General features: G+C 38.0%; 1 protein-coding gene across 6 annotated transcripts in view; it reads right to left on the minus strand.

The window, feature by feature from the left end:
• CARMIL1 (capping protein regulator and myosin 1 linker 1) overlaps window positions 1-14,021 on the minus strand; it is a 194,021-nt gene that overhangs the window by 99,777 nt on the left and 80,223 nt on the right. For all 6 annotated transcript variants that reach the window (XM_014875147.2, XM_014875146.2, XM_088172249.1 and 3 more), the window contains exons 3-8: window positions 11,977-12,027; window positions 7,704-7,763; window positions 5,324-5,445; window positions 3,259-3,356; window positions 2,837-2,907; window positions 2,608-2,681 (exon numbers count right to left, since the gene is read on the minus strand). In XM_014875147.2, coding sequence (XP_014730633.2) covers window positions 2,608-2,681; window positions 2,837-2,907; window positions 3,259-3,356; window positions 5,324-5,445; window positions 7,704-7,763; window positions 11,977-12,027 — 476 coding nt within the window. The remainder of the gene's footprint in view (window positions 1-2,607; window positions 2,682-2,836; window positions 2,908-3,258; window positions 3,357-5,323; window positions 5,446-7,703; window positions 7,764-11,976; window positions 12,028-14,021) is intronic.

The following is a 14,021-nucleotide window of genomic DNA, read 5'->3' on the forward strand; positions in this document are numbered from 1 at the left end:
ATTACACCATCTGATTTTAAGGGAAGACTTTTTGGTTTTCATTTTTGTTCCCGTTTATGACGATGCTTCTGACCAATGAGGGTCTCCTTCAGGAATTTACCTCTACTCCTGCTTTAAGTTCATTTAACCTCAATATTCTTGTTATTGAGTTTTTATTTTCAAAATTACATATTGCTTTATTCACTTTATTCTATTGCAGTCTAGATGTGGTATTAACAATAACCTGAATTCTTTTCCAATATGCTATGATAGAAAGCTAAGAACCATTTCCAAAAGCAGGGTCTTCTCATAACTTTCCGTCATTGAAGTTACATTGAGATGCTTATATTAATTAAAATCACCATCCAGAAGAAAGTAATATTTATAAAAGATAAATCTGTGCCATCTTAAAATAAAAACAGATTTTGTTCTTCTGGAATGCAGACAATCTCTCTAAGCCTCAACAAGATTCCAGCTTATCTAATGCCTCCACGTTTTTTCAACATCTCTGTCCCCCAGTGTATTTCAGATGGCAAGAAATCTCAACAGCACAAAGAAAAAAATCTAAACAATAACACTTTTCTTAAAATTTTTTGAATGTCCAAATAAGCTAAAATACATGCTACACAGTTGAAGATCATGCTACCATATCAAATAAGCCCTTTTTCACTTCAGGTCTTTTTTTTTTTTTTTTTCAATAATTATATGGTTCACAGCACAACATAACTTCAGATGAAAGCTCAGAAGTCATGTTCCCATGCAGCAAGCCATGCTGTGATGCTCTGGGAACTTAAATTCATCTATAATTCATGTCATCTTACGTTGACCTTTAACAGAAATGTTTTACTTGGAAAAACACAAATTGTTTGTTTTTGCAATGCATAGCCCCTGTATTTAGAGAACTGATGTGCCTGTCCTATCTTGCTTCAGAGTCACTACACAACATAAACTATATAGGTTTAGCAATCCCAAAAATTAGGTGGATGAGATATACAAGAGTCTCTCAAAATCCAAAGTGTAATGGCATACTGTGAATTTATAGCAGCCCCGCTGTCTTAAATATATTGGAAAATGCTCACATACATTCTTGAATTGACTGGTATTTTTAGTGAATAACAAGAGTTTGGCTTTCTTAAAATTTTCATCTTCTTCAAATTTCAATCCAAAATGTTCCTCAGTCCAGTCCTCAACGTGTAGAAGTTGTCATCACAAGACGGATTCCACAGCATATAAATGGCTCCAAAATAGATCTGAATCTTTGGACTTAGACAATCGTGAAACACTTAATAAAAGCCTTTTCTTAACAGCACAAATACTTTTTTTCAGCAACATCAATTTTTTAAGGTATATTTTAATGAAAATTTTTTCTAAATAAACAAATCCATTATTTCATATTCTCGAAGCCAAACTCATCTGCACCAGCTGAGATATTCTAAATATTTAAAACAATTCTATCTACTCTTTCCTAATAAATTGCTCGAACATTTAGTATCTATTGAGGCTGGGTATCTGTAGGTCACTTTCTCAAGAATGCCCCACAGTCTTCTCATCATTTCATCTTGCAATAAATGTTGGAAACATTGTTAAGTTCTTGCCCCAAATTTGCTTGTGCTTAATAGTATTCCTCCTCTTATCCTTTCTTAGCAAGCTTAACCAAGGAAAGAATCTCTGCCTACATCTGTTGAATTAGTCAACACAGATACTGCTTGGTAACTTTGCCAAGGGATTCACTGCAGACTGTGAAAATATGTCACAGAAAAAGAGCTAAGTCTTTGAGTGGGGCATTCTGCAAGTTCACATACCAGAGAGCTTAAAGCTGCAAAGAATGCTGTGGCAAAATACTCTTATTTACCTACCTCCAGGTTCAGTCTCTCTGTTATGATATTCTAACATTGGATCGGTGATAGATTCTTAATTCTTTCACTGGGTTCTTCCAAAGAAACAAATGCTTTCTATCTTATTTACACTTGCTTAAATTTGCAGTTTCCTTTGTATAATGATGAATTTTAGTTAAGCTTCCCTCCCATTTTCTCCTACTTGTAATATCTCCAGATTCAACTTTCTCAGAATCCAATTTTCTCAGCCAGCTAAATTCAGTAAACTAACTACAACACTTAGTTAAGTTTCATCATCTCACAGCAAAATTACCCTCAATTAGGTCCTTTCTACAAGTACATGTTTTTGATAGCATCTATAGTAAGTGAAGAGACAACTGGCTGGAATTCAGCTGAACAACTTAAACCTTCTACTGACTTGCTGACAAAAATTCATTTCCTTTACTGTGTACACCATGAGAAAAACAAGTAAAGACCTCATAATTTCCTTTTTTGCTTTGCCCACCAGATGTAGCTGCATGTTTTATCTGCTGAATTTGAGCTCTTATATCCGACATCACAGGAAAAGTATCTATCTGCTAACTTTTTGGATTGCTTCCAATAAGAAAATATATTTATCTTCTCAGGCTCCTGAATGAAATGTGGCTTCCCTGGGGCTTTCGTGCAAAAACAGCAGCTTTGTGCTGAAAACTAAAAATGACAGATGGTCATTTCACAGGTTTACACATTGCAGTCACAGCTATGGGGCCATCCCACTTCATCAATACTAGCATGATTACTGCACATGGTTTACCTGTGGTCAAGGTGGCTGAAGTCTTGCAAATTCAGCTCTCTGGTATCTTGTGTCAGATAAATCGTATCAACATCCTGTTAAAAATACATAACCAAGTACATCTTTACAGAACTGTAGTTGGGTTTTTTTGTTTTTTTTTTTTTTTTTGGTCAAGCACTATGGATTTACCTGTTCTTTCATCATTAGTACACATAGCTGAAAAGAGCTTCAGAACAAAAGGAGAACTTACCCACTGTACTTCTTCTCTGTAGGGAAATCCAAGCCAGTCACAAACACAAGCATACATCTGCGAAAAGCCTCCTACAAACAATCCAAGAGACTATTGAACATAGCAGTCAAACAAGCAAACTAATGTACAGCTAAAAGGATGCTTTAATACTTAAAGATCCAGTTTTCCAAAACTCACTCTCTTTTTCTCTCAGAAGACTGTCCATTGTGCTTATGAAAGGAACTGAGACTATCCTATCTTCACTTGCTAAGTTGCAAGAAAGCTTAATATAGTGCCTTCACCTACCAATCAGAAGTCTGCTTCATAGTAATTACACCTTAAAACTAATTACACCTTTACAAACTTCTGCCAGAAATAGAATTAAACTTCCTGACACTGCAATTCCAGCCCTTTTATACTTGAGCATTTAAATTCATTCTCACCACAAGGTCCAAGTTCTGCCACTGTCTGACTGTCCCACAGGGCCTGGAGATTAGCCAGTCTTTCTGAAGGCTCCATAGTTACTTTTTTCATAATCCTCCTAGATGGAAAAGAGGGGAAAAACATCATTCATGGCTTTGAAAGTATTTTTAAACACATAAACCTTTTTTATTTTATGAGCATTTTTAAGTGAGTGTAGAGGAAGAATTACCATTTTTAATACAACTCACTTTCCAACCTAAAAGGCACACACATCATTATGCAGCACAGCAGGAGTAACATTTATTCATTCTTTCTTTCCCTGTTTCTTTTGATTAACCCTGTAATTACTGGAGCAACTAAACCCTTTTGTATTACAAGATCACTCCATCTAAGGCGACTTGTGGCCCTCATCTGACACCAGGATGCCCAAAACAGGGAAGAGACATGGTATTAATGGTTAGCCTGAAACCACTGCTGTATATACACTGCTTTTATGCAGAAATAGCACCATGGTGCAAAGCGCTGAGCAAATCCATGTGGCCTCTAGGCTGTACTCTTCATATCCAGCTCCAATCTTTTGGTAGCAGTTTCCTTCCCTAGATAGACAAGAAACACAATACCTTCCTGCCTTTTAAGAAATAAAAGTGTCTGTTTTTCTAAATGGCAAGACTACTTCATGAATTCCAGAATTTATGAGGGGTCTAAGGGGGTGGAAGGTGGAGCACAAGAGAATTAATAAGCAATAATAACTGGAGAAACTGCTTCCTCCCTTTCTTGTCTGAGCTGGTCCTCTATCCTCTACAGAGCTCCAATGCCTTCATTTTGGAAAACTCTGCCATCTGAGAGGAGAGCAAGAAATTTGATTTCTTTTCTGGGAAGCAAGCACTCCATGCAGCTAGCCAAACTGCTCCAGCAATCTCAAGAAAGCCCACAGAAAACATGTAGGGAGCTCAAGGCTTTCATAAACAACCAGAGAAACAAACAGTCTTGCAACCCCTTATTCTTTTTGTCTTCATTTCTCACACTATTACTGAAGTTTTATAGCAACCCTGCTCACAAATACTCAGTTGTATTCATGTTCTTTGAAGGGAGAGCTCAATCTCCACTAAGGAAGTTAACAACACTGCCTGAGAAGAAAATTGGAAGTGGAAAAAAAAATTAAAACAAGGAACTGCCAACCAGAGTTTATGAACGTGATTTCCTACTCCACCTACAGGAAAGGTGAATAACAAAAGCATGCACCCAAAATAAAACATGTAAGTTTAGTCTAACCATTCACATCTAGTGTCTGACTAAAGTTCACTTATAAAAATCAACATGTCTGGGAAAACTCTTTTTCACAGCCCATTTTTTCGAATAATGCTGAAAACCAGGAGCTGAAGAGAATACAGCAGAGCTGCATGACTTCATAGAGAGTGATGAAGATGAGGCAATGACTGAGAAAAAAGAAAAGAAAATGGAGAAACTACTGAGAATTGCTGCAAGATGATAGAATCCAGAGACACAAGTAAGAGAGAAAACCAAAGGCACAAGTAATGCAATGAAAAGAAAAGCCAGAAAAGGAGGAAAATAATTCAAGGAGTCAGTTAAACCATGGAAAGTATATGATAAGACTGCCCAGGGCTCAGTTTTGAAGAACAAGGCTCACAATCATGTGCATTGTTTCACAAACACTGAAAGTAAATGGAACTTTTCCCTCCTCTCCCAACTTAGATTTTACTTCTGGTGGTAAAAAAATAAAACAGAAAAAGGAGCCAGTTACAACAAAATAGACAGGACCTAAGCTATACCTGAGACTGGAGAGGCAACAAGGTAAAATAAAAACTTAAGACCTCAAATAATTGCACCCCCCTTCAAATCAAAGGCTCTTATGACCCTACAGGATCACACGTAGTCTACTTATGCTCTACACTGTCTCCTGGTTCTCCCATACGCCTGGACAAAGCTTAGTGCTTGCAGATATGACTCTTATATCTCCAGTGCATTTCTGAGATCAGAGTGGGGAGACCAGCAGACAAAAAGGAGTGGCTTGTCAGCACTTCCATACAATCTGTTCCCACTAGAGGTGCCCTAAGGGATACTTACACTGGTGAGAGTCCAGGGAATATCTTCCTGAGGCAGGTCCCGATGTGTGCCAGCACTTCGTTCACATCCTCTGAGGATGCCATCTTCATGGAGATGCTGCATTTCTCAGTTTCCATAATCAACTATAAATAAAAGTGCAAGAGGCTGAGAAGGGTATCATATAATTCATGTCCATGAATTAAACAGGAAAGCATTTTGAATGCCAGTTGAATGCTCGTAAGAATCTGTTATTCTTTAAGTCATGACACAGCAATGCTCCAGGTAAAGTTTCTGAAAGTCGCTCTTGAATGTACAAGACCCCCGTATTCAAACCTTGCTTTTTCTAACAGTGCCCTGCTTCCCACGGGAATACAATTTTCAAAGGATCTTGACCTCAGCTGACACTTTGAAAACCAAGAACTTTTCACAGCATTGTCCTCTTTTGAAACACATCCCAGAACACCAGGAGAAGCAAGCACAGCCTGACAGGAAACCATTGAATGAGCAGGGTGCCTGTTTCCTCCAGCAAAAAGTAAAAGTCTTTAATAGCTGTGATCCTCTGGAAAAGCTCTAATGCTTTGTTCTGTGCTGTTTGAGAAAATGCTGTGGCACTCTGTTGTTTCAGTGCAGATGAAGCAATGACTCAGCCAGCATGACTGTCCTGCTGTCTGGGGGATACGTGCTTGAGAGAGGGGGATAAATAAAGCCTTTTGCAATGCGCCTCTCTTAGATATTGAGTGTTCAGAATCAAATCAGATTAGGGTATGAGTGACACATCAGCTCTGCTGCTGCTTTTGGCTGCATCACAGGAAGCAGTGTGATGCTTCTGCTGACTCCAGTGTGAATAGTTAGCACAGCCCAAGTCATCATCTCCTTCAGATGAGAAGCTGTGCACACACAGTGAGAAGGTAACATTAGGAATAAATAAGTGAAGACAGACAGCAGGAGAGGGCACTCTATGCAGTATGATACATGTGATTTCTTCTTATTGAAGCTGGTTCCCAGGGCTCTCTTGGATCCCAGTTCATGCCTAGGGTCACCATCATGACACTCCTAGAAGAGGCTGTATTACCCCTAAAGAACACTGAGACTATTCACTCCTTTTACCATTCAACTCCTTTCTGAGCCTGTCACCCCCACTCCCTGGTGATGAATGAGTGGGCAACTTACCACAGTTTTTACTCATCATCAATATTCGCACATTTCCTTATATTACTCTGTCCATTTGTTCACTTATCTTACAGTAGGAAGCTCTCCATGGCTCTCTGCAAGATGCCTAGCACAAAACTACACCCTTCTGATATCACAGCTATAATATGCTGTTTGCAGGAAAACTGCAACAAAACCATTTGCTCCACAAGAAATAATATAGGATTCTCTCTCTCTGACTCCAGTTGTAAGCCTCACACAATTAAAACACAATTGAATGTAAACATGAAAAAACCTTACGAAATATTTTAGGAAAAGTGTGCTCATTGAGGAAGAAAGTGCTCATTGAGGCTGCTGAAAATCTCTTGTAAATGCTGCTACAACAGTGACTGTCTGTGCCTCCAGGAATAATTAGCAATAGGTACCTGGCATTTTAGTACCTTAAAGCAAAAAAAGGCCACAAAAACTCAGAATGTAGTAAACATCTCCCCATTAAAACACCCGGACCTTTTTTTCCCCTCCTTTAAGGAAAGCTTCACAAGACAGGTTTAAAAGATGACATGCTAATACAATGGGAGCTTTTCAGAGTTCAAAGTATCTCAGGCACTCCCATTCTTAAAAAGCTCTTTAAAAGCCAAACACACATGAAACACATGAAGACTTTGATACAATTGAACTGTCAAATCTTGTCAACATGCTCATCTTATTAATTAAAAACGCTCTAAAGGCATTCTTCTTTTCAGCACCTTCTCTTTGACATTTATTTTTTTGGGCACTTAACTTGCTGTCAAATATATTTTGTGTTCTACACAGTAAAGGCATGAAGAACAGTTGAAAGTAAAGCATTTCTGCCTGCAATGTAAGCAGTAGCTTTTGGCTACCCCATAAAGGTATTCACCACAGAAGCTACTGCAGCTTGTGTGGTGATGACTGCATACCAGCCACCACTGCTTTACCAGCTCTGAGAAAAAGATCCACTTATGATACAAATGGAAACTTGTATCATACTGAACTAGAAAAAAACCCCAATCTATTTCTTATCATTCATTATTCCAAGCGCACAAAACATTCCTAAAACTGATTCTTTAAATTATTATTGTTATTTTTAAGACTTGAGACTAGCATGAATGCAAGAACACAAATGCACAGTGTGCTCAGTGGAAGAGGACATCTGCATGTTAGAGCATCACCTCCTTGACTGAACAGATTTAACAATGAGTAAACAAGTATCTTTTATCTAGAATACACTCACCTGGCCTGGTTTACTGGAAGTTACTCCTTGGATTTCCAAGTAGCTGAAAGTTAGTTCTAACTGTAGTTAGAAAAGAAAACACCACATTAATGCAAACATCATCTTATTTTAAAGAGCCCTTACACTTCTCAATGAGGTTAAGAAAACCTTGAGCAGGCTACTGACATTTGATATCAGTTTCTGTAATTGACACTAAATATTTGTTAATACCTGAACACATTTTTCATTTAAAAAATACTTACATTTGCTTGTTACAGGTTTAAACGGTTATTAGAGGTTATAGGAATACCACAATAGACTTTACTGAAAGCTATAAGCACATAAGCTTATAATCAATTTTATGAAAATAATTTACTATAGAAAGCATCATTAATACAGTACCCTACTGACGTGTACTCTGGTGACTGATTATATCATTTATTACAATCCTTACAGGTTAGCAATTGTTCTTTCATTAGTTCCATTGATCACAGATATGAAAAATTTTACTGCACAGAAACTGAAGGGACACGTACACACCATTTTATGTATATATATATATATATATATATATATATATATATACACGCATTCATTTTATATGAATAAAAATAACATATATAAATAGATAAATACAGACATGAACATAAATGTCCAAGGACAGCTTTAGCTTATCTAAAAGTATGAGAGGAAGTGATACATAAGCTTTGTCCGAGTGGTTTATTTGGATGACAGTCAGACTAGGCAGGGAAGAACATACTGAATCCAAATGGAAGCATAGAAGGCAGCAAGGAATTCTTCTCCAAGGACAAATCTAGGCATACAGGGAATGTGGTAAGATCTGAATTCACAATTATGTAGACAATCATCTTGACAGCCATGATATACAGAAAGAAACATGCCTCTTGGACTGAATCATAACTACAGGGCAAGACAATAGCTCGTTTCCTTTTAGTTATCATTGAAACCATTGCAACTGAGCAGTCTGTCCCAATGGCACGAAGTTTCCTGCACTTTATCTTCTCCTAGGTGCACAGTCAGGGTGATCCCCGACTAACTGGCAAGCACCATATCATTCTATTCCTGCATTTGTGAAAAAGTCAACCCTGAATGGCTACTGGGGTGCTCAGAATCCAGACACAGCTAACGAGACTCTCCCTGTAAAGTCTGGAACAGCACATTGGAAAGCCAGGAACAGAGGTTCCAGCTTCCAACCATCAAAAAGCTTTCCAGAAAACTTTTGTTATTACTGTCTCTTTGTTCTTTGTTGCCTATTTTTTGAATCCTTATCCCTTCAGTTTCCCTCATGATTTGGCAGCATCAGAAGATTTATGCACCCCTCCTACTTCTGTCCAAAATTCACCATCCGCCAAAGGCCTTTCTTGGTGAACGAACTTTACTCTGAAGTTTTTGGGATTTTGTGTGCTTCATTTCACACATTCTGCTGCAGGGGCAGCATCCACAGCAGACAGGCAGTTTCAGGGGTGCCATCACATCTGGTCACAAAGCAAGTGAGCAGAGGGAACTGAGGCAGGAGAGGCAGAACCAGCACAAACCTCAGGGCTCACATTAACACCCTGCTTTTCCCCAGGTGCAAGGCATTCATTTCAGTGCCTTATTTCTAAGCTAGGGCTGGCAATCTTTTGTGAGGACACAGCCCTGCACAGTAGACATAGGGCAAAAAGAAAAAAAAATATTTAAAAACAAACGCATCCAAAAAAATCTATAGCAGCTACTGTTGGCTACTGGATTAAGCAGGACTACACATACAGAAGAGAAAAGCTCTTTTTTTACAGTACTAATTAAATACACCTTTACCAAAATCACAATGAAATTTTAAGGGGGGAGTTTTTGTGATTGAAATCCTTCATATTTTGAAAATTATTTACCTATTAATTTGAAGGTTCTTTTTTGCTGAAGTATGTGCCAACACATATATACATATATGTATACACAATCAAAAATATCTGAAAAGTTCACACAGATCCAGACTGAAGAATTTAGTCTGCAAATCCTCTTGCCTATAATTAACAAATATCAGGAAACATGGCACTATCTCTACATCTAATCTTTGGTTCATTTTTCTAGTTAAAAATATGAATTTATAGTCGTTGCTTTGCATCAAAAAAGTAAAACACTTTCTATCATCTACCTGAAACTAAGAAATAATTTTTACAAGGTTTTAAAAGGCATGATCTCATTTATTACCCAAAATTATATGTTTTTAAAATCCTGTTAAAAAGCTATGCATGCCTCTCATTTAGGAACCTTTCAGTTACCCAGACAGCTAATTTCATAGTTTACAAGTTTTACAACCAAAACTTAATAGAAGTTGCACTAGAAATATATTCACAAATCTGAATTACATTCCTAGAAATATTTTATATGCTTATTTGTGGGCTGGATGACATATCCAACATTTACTAATGTTGCAATTACATTTTTTATATAGACTGTAGCAAGAATTAGCAAAGTTTAAGTACTGTCCTTCCATCTCATTCAGTCCATCTTGATTAGAGGGAATTAACTTACTGGACCAGAGTGTGAAGTTATAGGTGGTTTGCTCTAAGGATAATAGTGTGAGTTGGTATTGTAGTCAACCAACATTAATTATTTTTAACTTTGATCCTTGTTTAGTAGATACATCTCAACAGCATTGTTTAAGCAAAAGTAAAGCTTGGAATTGAATGCAGCAGCAACAGTTACTCAGAACTGGCCATCTCTAGGCATACTCAATTTCCTTAGAGGTCCCCAGAGAAATAATATGTCTCTGCTGAATGTTCTCAGCTGTCTTTCAAGGAGTTACTGCCTGAGAGCTATATGGAAGTTGTTGGGCTCAGAAACTTTCTGAGCAGCTTGCTTAAAATACTACAGACATTAGAAAATTTAATAAGTTTCACTAACACAGCCAGAAATGCATTTTCAACTATTCTAATAATTTTTCAGACATAAAAAGTTTAATTTTTACATAAATCATAATCACAGCTCCTCATCATCTTCCTACTGTTTGCTATCTCCAAAATTACATTTCTACTAGTACAGAATACATATTTTAGATTTTAATGAAACAAAAGGATTTTTCAACTATACAAATCTACTTAATGACTTCTGAGAATTGTCTGAAACACGTAACTAAACAGAGTTATCACTTAGTACTCCAAGCCTCTGCCTTCAAGAGCTTTTTGATGACTTCTAATGGCTTTGCCATTGTTTAACAAGATCACAATTCAACCTAACATATTGCCATTGCACTGATGTCTGAGCTGTTCATCAACTGGATCTACCTTTCCAAGCAAGCAGTCAGCAAACTTTGTCTTAAAAAGTCCTGGCTGAAAATTGCAAATCAACAGACAACCAACCAGAGACATCTGTGCTGCAGGGACAGGGTGACTGACTGAGGAAAATAAATATCAGCACAAATTCAAGCTGCAGTTCATCATACCTGTCAGTCAGCATCTTCAAATTATAGCTAAGGATGGTCACATTTACCACTGAACATAACTGAAAAGCTTCAATATCAATAATTATCAATATCAATAGTTCCATTTATGGATTCTGGTATTTCTATAAAGTGTATATATATATATATATGTACACTCTGACACACACATGTCAAATACAACAAAATAGGATATATGCCAAATTCCCATTCACTGATTCCAAGCAGGACAAGAGATGTTCTTCCACATCAGTCATTTTTATTCACGTGGAAATCATCTTTCTCTTCTACAACAACCATTATGAATTGTGGCAGGCACAGAAAAAATAATTCGCTGGCATTGGCGAGGCAAGTTGCCAAACTGCTTGTCAAAATGAACATCAAAAATCATTAGAAAACAGCAGAATTTAATAAAACTCAACAGTTTCTGCCTCCAAATCAAATATAATCCTATTTGACACTACAAACACTAGAGGGAACAATGCCATCAGCTTGTTTGCACATAAACTGTCCTTCTATAAAATTCATCAGGCTCCTCTCACAGTTCTTCAAGTTGGAGATAACAACGCAACTCTTCAGCCACCTGCATTTCTAGAAGTTAAAATTCTTCTGAAAAGGAGTGTGTGGGTGTATACATATATCTATATATACACACATATTGAAAAATTAATTTAAGGCATATACTAATAGAAGCACCATTCTAACTCAAGACCATGCAACCCACCATTCCTCAATTATTTTTTTCTTTTTAACAGATGTACAAGTATAACTAAAATATGCTAATTTTTTCGCTACTTAGTTTATGTAACTTTCATTTGTTACCCCAGAGTATTTACAGAATCACAGTGATTTTACCTTGGTTGGAATCCGAGACGTTAAAAGGAATGCCCGACATGATGCCAACACCTATTGAAAAAATAAAAAAGAACAGAATTTGTAAGAAACATTTAATATTATAAGTTATTATTTTCCAGGAAAATCCTGAAACCAGAGAGAAAAAGCCTCTAAGAGAGTGAGTGTAGGTTCCCTCTGCTGTCATACACTGAAGGAAGTAAAACTGGGATCAGATCCAGTAGAACACACTGAAGAGACTGCTGCAATCTGATCAGCTATAAGCTAGTTAGCACACCAGTGAACTGAAGAAATCTATTTAACCAACCTCTCAAGATCATATAACAGAAATCTTAGTGACATTTTAAAAAGAAGCAAGGATGGGAAGTCCTGCCAGGAACATAGGATGTATTTTAATGTAAAAAAAAAAAAAAAATACAAGATTATCATGATATTATTAGCAATATAAGAGACTGTAAGCAAATGGAGAAGTTTTGGACACATTTGGGCCATTTCTAGAGTAAGAATGTAAAGATTCCTCATTCATTGCACCTGAATTTCTTCTCCAGCAAAGGCAATGGAAAAATGCAGTTAGACTAGCGAGATTAGTGGCTCTGGGGAGAAAGCACAACAAAACTAGTATTTTGGAAGATAGTGCTAATCAAAATGTAATGATTCTATATCATAGCACTCCAGTCTCCAGCAGCACATCCCACTCACAGATTTTACGCTTTGCAAAAGGAATGACTCATCTTGCAAAACTACAAGTACTGTTTGTTGATTTACCCACAGAATTATCTGCTGTTGGCTGCAGATATCTTTTTCCAGATTAAAAAGAAAAAAAGAAGGAAAGAAACGATTCAAACACCTGCATGAAAATCCCAGAGCACGTGCAGAGCTTTTCACACAGCTAGAACCTCCTGAACTCAGCCCTGCTCAGTATCCACGATCAAGTGATCAGGTTGACACAAAACATATTCCTCACTTGGAGAGGAAGAAGCAGGCTGAGATTGCAACCAGCATCCAACTCTGAACACTGCTTGAACACTCCAGGGATTGGATTTCAGCTTCAGTTCCTCAGCTGGAGAACATCTTGCTAAATCCTAAGAGCACCAGTGCTGTACCAGTGTTGAATATTAGCAGATTGTTCCAGGGTTGATATGATTAGACCCAATGCTCCAGTTACCACTGGTGTAGAGCCAAAGTGCTGCAGAACAACCCGTGCCTCCTGTAAGGCTCAACCCTTCACTGAAGCCCCTTTAAGACAGGCTGGCCCTGTCACACAAAGCTGCTGCATTTCCTTGCTCATGCATAGGGGAGAGACAGCCTCTTGTGCTCTTCTCCCAAGCATCTCTTCCACAGTCCAGCATGAAGAGAGAAGGGAAGGGCCTTCCCTACCCAAGGGGTTTTTCCACTGCTCAGCCACAGTTTCCCCAGCCTAGCAGCAGCTTTCTCTCTCAGTAATAAAACCTTGATCTTTCCCCTCCCTCACCCACCTCCTCAGGGCAGCCACACACAGTAGGTGCACACCACTCTCCAGGGAGCCTCTGGGAAAGATCTCACCCATGCTCATAAAATAGCTCCACTATCATAAGGGGGCCACTCTGACTCTGAACCCATCCACAAGCTGCCCGTGTCTGAAGAGGGGGAGGTGATCAGGAATCCTCCCTGCACTGGCACCACCAAAAAAACCTCTCCAGTGTCCCAGGCAGAGCAACTTCTGGTCGCTTCACCTCAGGTGCCCAAGTGAGACAGTCAGGGGAAAGGAAACTTTCTGAAGAACTGCTTTCCATATTTACCTTCTAGGTAGTGGCCAACAGCATTAGAGATATGAGTCTCTGTGTATGCCACCACAGAGGGACAGGTCGTTACAGCAGAATCATGTCACAGTCTTGCCATAAAATATTTACAAGCTACTCTATGAGCCTAGAAAGTGTCAATTTAACATGACTACAACACACATGAGCAGTTCAAACAACAAAATTAAATGTAAACCATTAGAAGGCCATAACAAAATTATGTTGGAAAATAATGTTCCAGTAGAGCACATAGCAATGTATATTACTGTG

Source organism: Sturnus vulgaris, chromosome 1 (assembly GCF_052056855.1).
Source record: "Sturnus vulgaris isolate bStuVul1 chromosome 1, bStuVul1.hap1, whole genome shotgun sequence".
In the NCBI taxonomy this organism is placed as follows: domain Eukaryota; kingdom Metazoa; phylum Chordata; class Aves; order Passeriformes; family Sturnidae; genus Sturnus; species Sturnus vulgaris.